The sequence below is a fragment of the Manacus vitellinus genome, unplaced genomic scaffold (assembly GCF_001715985.3).
Source record: "Manacus vitellinus isolate BGI_N305 unplaced genomic scaffold, ASM171598v3 scaffold_54_pilon, whole genome shotgun sequence".
NCBI lineage: Eukaryota > Metazoa > Chordata > Aves > Passeriformes > Pipridae > Manacus > Manacus vitellinus.
This window is the reverse complement of record NW_021940645.1, coordinates 3136268-3149690: the sequence shown is the minus strand read 5'-3', so window position 1 is coordinate 3149690 and position 13423 is coordinate 3136268. Positions and strand designations below refer to the sequence as shown.

General features: G+C 40.6%; 1 protein-coding gene across 2 annotated transcripts in view; it reads right to left on the bottom strand.

Annotated features, from left to right (window-relative positions):
* The window catches only part of WAPL (WAPL cohesin release factor), a 64245-nt gene that overhangs the window by 25260 nt on the left and 25562 nt on the right, over positions 1-13423 (bottom strand). For both annotated transcript variants that reach the window (XM_018081570.2, XM_018081571.2), the window contains one exon: positions 2012-2107. In XM_018081570.2, the coding sequence (XP_017937059.1) occupies positions 2012-2107 (96 nt within the window). The remainder of the gene's footprint in view (positions 1-2011; positions 2108-13423) is intronic.

Below are 13423 nucleotides of genomic sequence, written 5' to 3'. Positions count from 1 at the left end.
AATGCCAGTGGTCATTTACTTACCCTCAATCTTTCAGTAACATCATGCACTTAGTTTCCTTACACAGAAAAATGAGAATATTTTTAATGTGTGGCTGAAAAAATAGAATTAATATGCAGGCATAGAAGAGGCATGAACTGTTACTCTCTCCAGAGGGCAGCTGAAGAGGAAGCCTTCTTGTCCATTGTACATTGACAGTTAAAAATAAAACATAAGCCAAAACAAGCTGCTCTATTAATGGAGTATTCTTTACATTCTGCCTCTGTCAATGTGTGGCATTTCAGTATTCACTCACTTAGGCAACGTGGCAAAATGCTAATAAACCACCCTGAAAAGCTGGTTTAGAGCACATACTGGAAGACTCTGATCTTATCAGTCTGTGAACACATGAGATCCACTGAAGTATCTCATCCAAGTCTTGGTCAATGGCTGCCCCTTCAAAGCCAGTTCCAAGGGAGCTCGGAGAGGCCATAAGAGAGATTACTTGGCATAAGCAGTTGGCATGCTGTGGGTTTCTCACCATAAACCTGAGACAAATTTATCCCAATCTTCAGGTAACAAATTTATAAAGAAATTAAAGAGGCAGGATCATCTGCACAGGAATTACCACTGAATATCTGGATTAAGGCTCATTTACCTTGCAATTTTTAACCCATGTAATTTACACACACGTAAATCAAGGTTAAAAAGCGACTGAAGTAACTCCAGATGTACATCTTAACATGAGGAGCAGACACAAATTCCCCTAACTGGTTTGTTCAGCCAAACCTCTGCCATATTCCTGAATTAATATTTTGATGGTTCCAGTTACAAAGGAGAAGTCTGAGAGAAGACAGAAGTGCCTGTCTGAATGAATGATCCAGACATTTTCCTAGCTTGAAGTTATATTCAAAGTCTGTCTGAGAAGACTCAAAGTCTGCCTTTAAGTCAGTTATCAGAGTACTACACAAAAATCAGTATCAATACAAAGATTCAGCAAGCAACAAAAACTTCAGTTCAAATGTACATAATTTAAATTGAAAAAGGGGTTTAGGAAAACCCTAGGGCTAAAATTTCTGCTCTGTCCTCAAACTCTAGTAGAAATTGTTATTTGCAAATGAGTCATCTGCATTTTCCAGGCAGTGCAGTTAGCATCCAAGGAAGGCTGTTCAGAGTACTGTGAGGAGGCAACTAAAACCTACCACAACCCCAAGAGGCAGTATCAGAACACCATACGCAGAGGTAGAATTTAAAAAAAAGAGAAAAAAACATCAACAGAAAGAAAAAAAAACAAAAATCTCACCACAAACTGGTGACAAAAACAAAAGCTGAAGACTTGTTGCAGCAAAAAAAAAAAAAATCTCCTTTCTGATTTTCTGTTCTCAGGCAAGCACTGCCAGAAAGGCACCAAATGAAATGAAGTTTACTGACAACGTACAATGCTCTCTTAGCACAATCAGTAATTTCTACATGCATAAGCCCAAGACCCTGAATTCTCAGGGTCTCAAAAGAGTTAAAAAACAATTACTTTGAGCCTCAAAACAATCACTGACTTTTGAACAAACAACTTCTAGAAGGGTTCTCACCTCTTGTCCATTTTTTGTACACATGCTTATATCCAATCTGTTCATATTAGCATAGCTGACTGTACACAGAAAATGTTGTTTCTTTCACAGTATCTAAAGCCTCAAGTCAGCAACTGCTATCACTCCATTAGAGAGGAAAAAGAAATTAACTCTCCTTTTAAGTTTCTCCTTTTTGATCTGCAATTTGCTGATTTCTGTGGTCATAACTTGCAGTATTTTTTGGTAACTGTATGTTGAAGGGATGTGGAAGATCACATTCTACAATATTTTCATTGACAATGTCTTTTCTAGCAAATACCCAATGGCTCACATCACAAAGTGGACTTCATTCTGAATTACTGTGACATTACCAGACACCAAGAACTTATTTTTTTAAAGAAAATATAAATCAGTGAATCTTAAAAGGAGATTTAGTAAACTTGAGAAAAAACCAACAGTCTACTTACTGGGACACTGGGAGTTTTCAAAGCTGGTGGTGCTGGTAGAGCCTCTGATTCTGGCTGGTTCCAGTGTCTAGCATTATACACAGCTTTTGTGGGAGACTAAAAGAGAAAAATAAAAGTTATTTTTAAAGTAAATTTCCAGTAGTCACCATATATTTCATAAACTACTGTAGCAATAATGTAGCCAAACAAGGAAAATTAGCTTCATTTTTCACTTTCTGTATTCCTAGCAACACAAGTTCTAAACATCATATATATATATATATATATATATATCAGAAAACGAGACAGATTGTGAAGCATCTGATGGTTTGAAAGACATACAGACCCACCCAAATGGCAAAAGACATGATATGTACATATTTAAAGAATTTTTCAGTTGTTTAATCTTTAAAATTTATTCAAAGGCAAAAGGTCTGCAACCTTCCTATAGACAAAAACAGACAGCTCTGGGGGAAAAAAAACATGCTAGCAAACATTATGTCAGTAGAAATATGACTAGTTTAGAATCAAAATGCAGAACTGATACAGACTTTGATGCTCTGAGGAATAAAAATATCCAAATGAAATGTCTTAATCCATATTAATAAATTAAGAAGCCTTTTCTTTTTGTCTTGCCGAAAAATGTGTCAAGGCAAATCTAAATGCATCAACATTTACTGTCCTTGAATTTCTGGGAAACATAATATAATTCTTAGAGAAAGCAAAGACAGACTATATTTCTAGCATTTGAGTTTATCAATTTATTTGCATAACAATACTGCAGACTAACACACCACTGCAATTTTTGCAATTTCCCAACATGCCACGTATGGAATAAACTGTATTATCATCTGTCTCCTCACAGCACTTATACAGCACTTAAACGGGGAAAAGTCATTTCAAAAAAAAAAGAAGTTAGGCAATAAAAATATTTTTCTGTCAAAATATAACGTTTCAACTCTTTAACCCAAGTAGAGCCCACGGAGGGGCTGTGTGAGGTGAGCCCAGCAGCAGCAGCCAGGGACTGAAGCCACCTCGTGAAGCGTAACAAGGTTCTGGCAGGTCAAAAGCTACAAAGCAGATTTTGTAAGTCAAGGGTTTCTGTATTACTGTAGAGTAAAACTCTACTGTGCTGCATCCTTCCATTCTCCACAAGAGAAAGCCCTGACTAACAAAATTTCAAGGAATATAAGCAGAATGAAAACCTCTACGAGGTTTGTCAGCAGAATGAAAATCGCTATGAGTTTCAGGGCCTGAAAGACCTGTCAAGCACTAAATCATTTGAGTTTCCAGACAAGAGAAAAGCCTCTTTCCCTCCTAGAGTGTGCTCTGACATGGTCAGGAGAAACAACTTCGATGGATTGTTAAATTACGTTTTCAAAGCAGTGCTCATTTACCATTCTGCAACACACACAGAGTAGTTATTAAGCTTCATCCATTTTTCCAAGGAAGCTCTTTTAAACAACATATATTCAGCTAAAAAAGTTATACTGAGAAACCAGGTTCATGTTCATGCTGCTACAGTTACAAGAGGACATCTGGGCCCACAAATAGGAAGACTGTGCCACACAGATGTTTATTTGAAAAAAGTTAACCAAAATAAAAATGGTTAAGAAGCTAACCATTTTCTCCTATATGTTTCAGAGCAGCAAATTTTTACCCACAATCTGACTCAGGGTCTGCAATGAACAAAGGAAGGGCAACTTGGTAACAAAGATGGTTTTTTTAATGAAGAAAGATGCAAGTTTCACAGATGTCTGTAATGGAAAAGAACCACTGAGTATTTCTTAGACGTTTTTTTCCCTTGAATTACTCACAACTGTTCCACAGTTTCTCTCAGTGTATATTTAACATTGGGAAGAGAAGGTGTAAGTTTCTGGGTGCCCTATCCTGGTATATGGGATAGTTCAAGGAAATAACACACTCTGTCCAGTAACCTGCATGGACGTTGAGCACATCATAGAATCAGAGACTAGTTCAGGTTGGACTGGAAGGGACCTTAAAGATCCTCTAATTCCAAACCCCCTGCCATGGGCAGAGACACCTTCTCTCTTGCAGTTTGATGCCATTATTCCCTGTCCTGTTTCTACAGGTGCTTATAAAAATGCCCTCTCCAGTTTTCTTGTAGGCCCCTTTAGGTACAGGAAAGGTGCTCTAAGGTCTCCTCAGAGCCTTCTCTTCTCCAGGCTCAACAACCACAGCACTCTCAGCCATCTTCATATTTGAGCTATCCCAGCCCTCTCATCATCTTTGTGACCTCCTCTGGACTGATTCCTACAGATCCTTATGCTGGGGGCCCCAGAGCTGGATGCAGTGCTCCAGGTGGGGTCTCATGACAGTGAAGTAGAGGGGGAGAATCCCCTCCCTCGATCTGCTGGCCACACTTGTGATGCAGCCCAGGACACAAGTGGCTTTCTGGGCTGCAAGTGCACATGGCCAGCTCATGTCAAGCTTCCCAAGTTGTTCTCCTCAGGGTTGCTCCCAATCCATTTTCCATCCAGCCTGTATATTTAATATCAGTTTCAGCTGATGCGTAATAATTCTTCATCTTGCAGGGAAGCTTAACTGCTGCAACTCTGACAGCAGTGTACTGCATTACAGCTGCCAGAAGTCCTATTAGCATAGGATATTCTTTATTAGTAGTCCCAAATCTCACTTATAGTCTCAAATAGTATTCTATCCCTGCTTAAAGGATACTAATATATTAATATTCCTGAATTTCCTGTCTGGGAGCACCATGCTGCACAGACGCTTTTCAGGTCCCTGCAACAGCAGTGTCAGGCTCAGCACACCCAGGATGAGATGCTGAAGGGAGGTGCAACCCACACAACAGGATCCTACATCTGTGGCATTCTTTTAGCTTCATGCAGCAACAATGGGGCACAGACCCACGCAGGCTCTGCTGCAGGACTTTCATGAAGTTCTGGGGAAAAGCACGCCATGCTTGGGACACAAAGCCTCTGCCTGCACATTCCTTGGCCTTCAGACCTTGTGCTCCACGAGGAGCCAAACACAACCCTGCAGGCACAGGGGCAGCAGAGTCACACTGGCATCAGAGCTTGTCTTAGCAAGGCAGCAGCTGGGACAGGCCCTCGCTGAGCAGGCAGCAGCAGCACCTGCAGCCTCGGCTTTTCCAAGCTGAGCACCTCTGCTGCACACAGAGAGGAGGCACAGCCCCAGAAAGAGAGGCCAGTGCTCTGGTCTGGAGGAAGAACAAAGCACACAGACAGCTGGGCCAGTGCAATCAAAAGGTCCACAAAGCATCAGGGTGTTTTCTTCAGCAGAGAGCAACAGCTGATGTGTAGGAAAGAGTTCAACAGGGCAAACAGATAAAACCAAATTCTTTCTAAATACTCTGGGCTCAGAGGCTTCCAAAGATGGCATGCTTTTTATTTAACAGTCAAAAATGGGCTTTTCTTCCCTGGTTTTCCTTAATCCCTTACTGAACCAAAAGCTAGGGCATCCCAAAGTGTTTTGTGACATGGCACTTTACAGCTTGCTTAAGCATTAGCAGTGCAATATAGAAAAAAAAGCCACATTTTATGTAAGAAAACGAATAATGCCACCAATAAATGTTTGCTCTGAGAAACAAGGACATCTTCATTTAATAGCTCTCTTGTAACAGAATCAAAGTGTATCTGGAAATAGTAATAATTTAAAACCTCAAGTACCTATGGTTTTAGGTAGTTTAGGTTAGTTTTAGCCACCATCCCTTGCAGTATCTTCCACTTTTAGATCAGAATTGATCTAAAAAAGTGATTAGGCCTGTGATTCCATGCCTTCCCAGTAATATTTCCTTAGACAGCAGACAGTGCTCCCCAGCATCCCTACCTACTGGTGTCTGCTCAGTCTCACACTGCCTGCACACAGCTCTACCTCCAAACACCCCTGCAAAAATCCAACACTGCTTTCCAAAGAAATATGTTCTAATCAGTTCTAACACATTATGCAGAGACTTTGGAGCCTCTCTTACTACTCACACGCACTTTGACATGGCAAATACATGCCTGCTTTACAACCACTGCTTAAAGTAACCTTCACATTGTCCCTTGCAACACAACGTTCAAGATGAATTTCCCAAACAACTGCAAAGAAACTGTGCCAATACTGATCAACCAGTGAGCACTGTGTAGACCTGCTCTGGATTACTGTGTGACAGAACTGAAGGCAGGAAAGGCATCAAAGACCACACGAATGCTAGTGAAGAAAAACTTTTCAGAAGTGCTTGATCACAAAAGCAAAGGGGTCGGTTGGTTGGTTGGTTGGTTTGGTTTCTGTGGTGATTTTTTATGGCAACTGAAATGCTTGTGATAACAAGCTTCCCTGAAGAAGCAACACTGTTATTTAAGCAGCACTGATTTAAAAAACTGACTTTCTCTTAAAGACAAGAACCTTGCAATTATTCAAATAATGCAGACTTTTCTTTAATAAGTCTTTCTCTCAAGATTAACTTAGAATAGATGCAAGCTGAAGTACATCACTCCTTTGAATTCTGTGTTCTTAAGGCAAATAAGTTCTGCAATATTAATCAGCTGTAAGAGCTTCTGCTGAATAGCAGAAGAGATTCCTTTTTCATATGTATAGCACTGACAGCTGCTTACACAGAGATACATGTCTGAAGGAGTGCAAATATTCCAGGGAGGGTATAAAGCATATGGTACTGTGGGACTCTGCATGTGGTTCTTTGGGGGTGAGTGGAGATGCAAAACCAGAACTAATGCCAGGGATTTCACAAAATGCACAGAGCTGTCACTTTTATAAGATCATCTCCAAATGGCATCAACTATGGGTCATGCTTAACCTCCCATCCCTGAAAGCCTCAAAGCTGAAATTTTCAAAAGCTGGCACTCTGCACATACTGATGCAGCACTGCCTGCCATTCATAGATGTAAGAATAGCAGAAAATAAGAGCCAGGGATATGAGTCACACAGAAAATACGAGCAAAACGAGAAAGACAGCATCTATTAGCAGGCAAGAATGCTTTCCAAGGTAGAAGACAATGGCAAAAGAAAACCCAAGAATATTTTTAACAGATATCCTGATAAATGCATTATTTATATCTCAAGTGCATTCAGTAACACTGTATGCCAGATGCTTGTCAAAACTACAAGTTCTAAAAAAAAAACCCCAATAAAGGAAATACATGATTTACCACTCAGTATTCATAATCATTAAGAGTACTACCCTGTCCTGCATGACTCACTTTGAAAAGGAAAAAGGTAACAAGCATGTTTTGCTGCACAAACCTGTTCATAATGGGTTGTTTCTTTGAACAGTGAGAGGAATGAACATCATTCAGAGCAATGAAAGAGAAATCACACTTCCAAACAGAAAGATGGAGTATCAATTCAGCACAGGCTGAGCCATGTGTATAGAACAGGTAAAAAAAAGTTAATTTAGGTTCCAGTAAGATAATGGTTTCCAACAGCAGTTTAAAACCAGAAGCAAACCAAGACCAAGCCATTTTTCCAGTGTTCAAAATGTGACCCAAATCTCCATTACTTGGATCACAGTAGCGGATTAGTGCCAATAAGCCACCTCTTGGTGCCATGGATCATTTAACTGTGAGCTGCTACACCATTTAAACACAAAACACACTATGCACACACACACAGCCAGACAACTACAAGCTGTTAGTCAGACAAGGTGGAAGAGTATCAGCAGCAAGCACAACGAGCAGAGGAAAAAAATGTCAGTGCAGTTTTTCTTGTATCAAACTCGTGATGAACTGCAAAATCTTTTTTCTTCCTTGAAGCTCAAAAGGAGGTCCACAGGGCACAAGACAATGGATCAAACACCCAAGTGAAATACAGAAACTGAACTTGGAGAAACAGGATGGTTTGATAAACATGAGGTTAATTCTCTAACAGAAATAACTGATTGTGTTCTGTATGCTGCTTGCACTGAGTGTACTCAAACCTGGTCAGCTCAGAAGCAGAGGCCATATGGTTATGGTCATTAACTCGGCCTGAAACCTATGTCAAGTCTAATTGAAAGGGACAGGGTATCATAGTTAAGACATATCAGCCCAACACTGGACACATAATGCTTCAGTCAAGAGAAAAGAAAAACCTGCATTCACCTGCAAGAAACTGCACTGACAAAAACACATCTAGTACAAATCATTCAGACAAATTCCTGCCCTCTTGGTAGCTAAAGGCAGAGAGACACTGCAGACACAGACACCCATGTCCCCTACACCTCCCCCCGTTAATTGTAATCTACCCAAAGTGTATCACTCTCCTAAGAGCAAAGCCTTACAAAACTGGAACTGCAATGAAATTCCAGAGGGCACACAGCTGGGGTGTGCATACACCCACACAAGGTTTTCCATTTGGATCAGTAGAACACTGTCCAAATAAATCTCTCAGATGTCCTCAGTTGCAACACTGGGGTTTGCATCAGGGGCTGAGTTCACTTACCTGATTCCTCCCCAGTGCAACCAAACTTCAGATGCTCCTCCAGAGAGCACCTATCTCATGGCAGCTGCCACTGGGCATTGCCTAAATCAGGTCAAAATAAAGCTAACTTAAAGTAAAAACTTTGAAATGTGTATAATGAGGACACTGGGCCCTCAACCATTTCACACTCAAGGCGTGCTCATGTTGCATTGTGCAATTCTCTCATGTACATCAAGTCACAGACAGAGCTGAGTGAACCAACCATGCTCACACAGTACACAGGAGCTGGGAAGACAATTTTGCATATTCATCTGCATATAAATTAAGCTTCCTCTGGCAAATGAAACTGGTATATTTTAATCTCTTTGAGTGTTTTTCCCATCTGAGAACTTCCTACAGGACTGAGGCCTTGTGCAATGTAACATTTATCCTACTCAGCTACCCTGATTGCCAAATTACTAAAACACTGAATTAATTACTGGGAACTACAAAACTGGGGGGGTGGGGGGCGTGTGTATGCAGGGAATGTGAGGATGCAAGAGAGAATTTAGTCTCAAAAATATTTTAATGCATCTTTGCTTCTTGCCTAAGAGCTAATGCCAGTAGGAGCTGAAAGTATAAAACACCAAGTTTCCACTGTGACATTAAAGTTTTTCCATTCAACTTGATTTTTCTGCTTCTTGAAAAGCCTAAGTACACATGGGGGGAGAAGGATTTCCACACTTATTTTTCATTTTTTCCTCTTGTCTCTGCAAGGACTAAGCCTGTTACCTGTGTTGCCCTTTGCATCCCCACCTTCTCAGACAAAGCTGGTAACAACTCTGTTGGCACTGCAGAGATGCAGCTGCAAGAATGTTCCTACCACAGTTCTACCCAACAGTTGCATATGGAGGACACCCGAGGAAGCAGTTTTGCCAGGTTGAAGGAGCTCAGCTCAGCATCTACCAGAACACATCCTGTCCCCCACTGTTTAACAAGAAGGAGTGGGAAGAAAATAATTTTGATCAGAATCAAACGATTACCTTGAAGTTAGGAGACAAATTCCTGGCATTTGCTTTCATTCTGAAATGGTTTCAAGGTGCTACGTCCCAATTGAATTCAGTAAAATTACAGTGGCTACCTCACTCTTCAATTTAGGTGACTAATCTAAAAACCTGCCAGTCCTCATTAGTATCCTGCTTACTAGCTGAAACATGAAGAATTTCTTTTGGTCTATTTACATTAAGAATAATAGTAAAAAAATGCCTACATGGTAAGCATTTGGAATAGTATCAATATGAAGTTGTATTTTTTAACAAATCAACTATTTGATAAACAGATTTATTCTTACCTTTTGTCATATTTTATCCTTTCTTAAAATTGATTTTTATTCCAGCAACATAAAAGTGGCTTACAACACACAAGCTGTTTATAATTGGCTGGCACTTAGAACAGCTCATCTCTCGTGTCTCATTCCAACAAACAGTATTTGTACAAAAAACCCACAAAACCCACTTCAGTTCAGGACTGGGCAAACGATCTGCCAGAAGCACCACCCAGCAAATGAAAGGAATGTACTGCAGAGGCAGCAACATGCAGTCCCAGGTTGTCAGCTCTGCTGACAGACGAGCGCGGGCTCAGCGCTGCCCTGACAGCAGGAGAGACTGCCCAGGGTATTCCCATTGTCCACACTCAGCTCCACTGCTCAGCAGAGTCAAAACAGCACACACCAACTAATAATCCTTCCTGTTAAAAACATGTGATTTTGACTTTCCAAATTAGGATGTAATATCACTGATAAAAATGCTTAATTACAGCTGTTCATCCTTTCGGTAGGACAATCTTTTCCTAAAGGTTATGCAAGATGAAGACAAGCAGTTCTTTTTAAATTAGTTCTGGCCAGTCTACACTGATCCTACCATTAAATTATAAAAAGGGCTATGACTGATAGAGCAAAACTTCAGAATCATGACTCCATTCCTGCTTTCTCAGGACTATTTACTTAAAATAAGCTATAAAAAAATAATTAAGCAAAACCATACAGGGTTGTGCACTTAGGAGAGACTAATCTTCACCTACTTTAAATCTATAAAGACAAAAAAAACCCAAAGAAAAGTCTTTAAAAATTTAATTCAGGGAAATGCTGATTCATTTGCAGGCCAGCAGAAAGAAATGTTACTTGCAGGATGCCTTTGATAAACATCTACTGTGAAGTATAACACAAGCTAAGTGGAAAACTACAGACCACAGCTCAGCCTAGCTGCTGTCCCCTCCCACACACGTCAGTGCCACATTAGCCCTCAGACCACGCAGCCAAGCCAGGGCCAGGCATGGGCTTGTACTTCTTCAATTTCAAAACACCTCCAAAGATCAGGATAAGCATTTCATCTTGAACTTCCAGTTAACTTGACACAGCATTTGTTTTGACCCGGTATTTATAGTTCCTTCCAGTCAGCAGTGGAGAAAGGTCCCCTCAACCTGTAAAAGATCTCCCTGGTTATACCCATAACACATGGTTACTGCATGCACGCTTGCACTGCTGAAATCCTCTGAGCAACAACAGCATCACAGGCCAGTTTTATTTTCAAGTACTGATAGTTTCTCACAGTGCCTAAAATTTATAACAGGAGTATGGAAACTCAAGGAAAATAACCTACTCATGGAAAAAACCTGCCTATAGGACAAGAAAGATGCAATTAAGTAACAAACTATGGACTAGTTGCAGAGCAGACAGAAGTCACACAGAAAGGAAAAAAAATTTCTCCTTTTTCAGCATTTGGTAACTGGAAATAAGTGCTCTTTACAGAGTAGTGATTTAACATTTGCTTCCAACTGACCTGTCTAAAAACACTTGGAAATCTTGCACATATTTCTGTACTTTGTTGGGTACAGAAGTTATTCTTAAAACATTAATAAAACATGAAAAGCAATAAATAGTTACAGGGTTATGACTAGAGCAAGTTTTTCTCTTGGATACCGAGTTAGCAGCAGTCTGTTGGCTAAGCCATGTCTGAATTCAGCAGTGATTTCATTCATGGATTCGACACTCCTGTCATGACTAACTCCACCAATGTCCCTGATCAAAGCACTGCACGTAATCCTGCTAACGCCGCCGGTGTTTAGTGAGCATTTCTCACTTGCAGTGTTGACTTAACCAGGTTAAGACGACTTAATCTCTCTTCTTGGGTTCCTCAACTGAGTAGATACAATTGTTAACAGTCTCCCAGTGAACTGGACTGAGATTTATGTTACATGTTTCCTTTTTAACTGAATTATTTTTATAGTAATTCACAACCTTGGGAAACTCAAGGAGCAAGAAAACAGGAACGAGCAGGTGGTGCAAAATGAGAGCAAAAGCAGCATAACCAAATGCTTCTGTCAGTATTTTTATTGTTTTAAGCAAAACCAGCCCATATAGCAGATGGGGTTTTGTTAGGCTTGGGGTTGGGTTTTTTTTTGGTCGTTGTTTTTTAATGAATAATCCAAGAAGATCTCAGCTTTTCCTGACAAATGCATTCCACACTAGTGGAATAACCTTCAAGCAATGCCACTGCTAAAAGCACTGTTATCAAAATGTTCTCAGGCACAGCAAGTACCAAAAACAAAAAGCAGCCCCTAAGGAGCACAGTGCTCTGACACAGTAAGGCAAGCACAGCCCCCTGTCAATTAACAGCTAAACAGCAATAACAGCTATAAACTTGATCTAGCACATCCCAATCAAATGTGTTGTTATCTCTTAACTCTTTGAGCCTCATGCTGGGTGCCAAAAACAACTGTGGTGGTTTAACCCCAGCCAGCAACTAAGCCCCACCCAGCCAATCACTCACTCGCCCCCTGGGTAGGATGGGGGAGAGAACTGGAAGGGTAAAAGTGAGAAAACCCATGGGTTGAGATAAAAGACAATTTAACAGGGAAAGCAAGAGTCATGCATGTGAGCAAAACAAAATATGGAGTTCATTCACCAGCCCCCATGGGCAGGCAGGCTTCAGCCATCCCCAGGAAAGCAGGGCTCCATCCCACCTCACAGTCACTTGGGAAGACAAACACCATCACTCCAAATGTGTCCCCCCTTCTTCCCCAGCTTTTTATATTGCTGAACACCATGTCATATGGTATGGAATCTTCCTTTGGGTTAGTTGGAGTCAGCTGTCCTGGCTGTGTCCCCTCCCAACTCCTTGAGCACCCTCAGCCCCTCAGTGGTGGGGTGGGGTGAGAAGCAAAAAAAGGTCCTTGACTCTATGTAAGCTCTGCTCAGCAATAACAAAACCATCCCTGCATTATGAATACCACTATCAGCACAATTCTAAAACAGCCCCATAAGAGCTACTCTGAAGAAAAGTAACTCTATCCCAGTCCAAACCAGCACACAGGAAACTCCACAGTCCAGTACCTGAGTGGCCCAAAGAAAACACCATGATAATCAAGGTAGTGGCCAAGAGATTCTTCCATATTTTTTCCTGTACAACCCCATGTGCACAACAAGAGGAAGAAAAAAGCACATTCATGTATTCCCATTCACTGTGTACATGTGGGGATGCACAGAGTCACAAACCAGACAGGTTTTCTAGAGCTAAGACTTCAACAAGTGAATTTAGAGAAATTTTTCCAGGCATAGCAACACAAGAGAGTAGGAAAAAAAATTAAGCTAGCTTACATTCATTAATAAACATTCAATTCTCATTGCAAAAGTGAGTAGTTAAGGGAAATACACACATTTTAACTGAAATCTGGAGATAGACTAGTTCTCTTTATCTCACACTTTGAAGTTGGTTTTTTTCCATGTTCCTATTTAGAGACAGATATTTTGCATAAGACCACTGGAAACCATCCCAGAGTATTCCTACAAAATCTGATTCTCTTTATTTCCTGACTCCAGCTAAAATCTGTTTTGAGAGGAGCAGGAGCAAGAAATCTCAGGAAGTAATTTTTATGGTCTCTATTTTCAAGTCTTTAGTCTGAGTAGATTTGGACCACAGCAACTAAAAATTTCTTGTCTCCCTTACAGGGCCTTGCCTGATAATAGAGAATTAGTTTCATCCGGAGAAGGGGAAC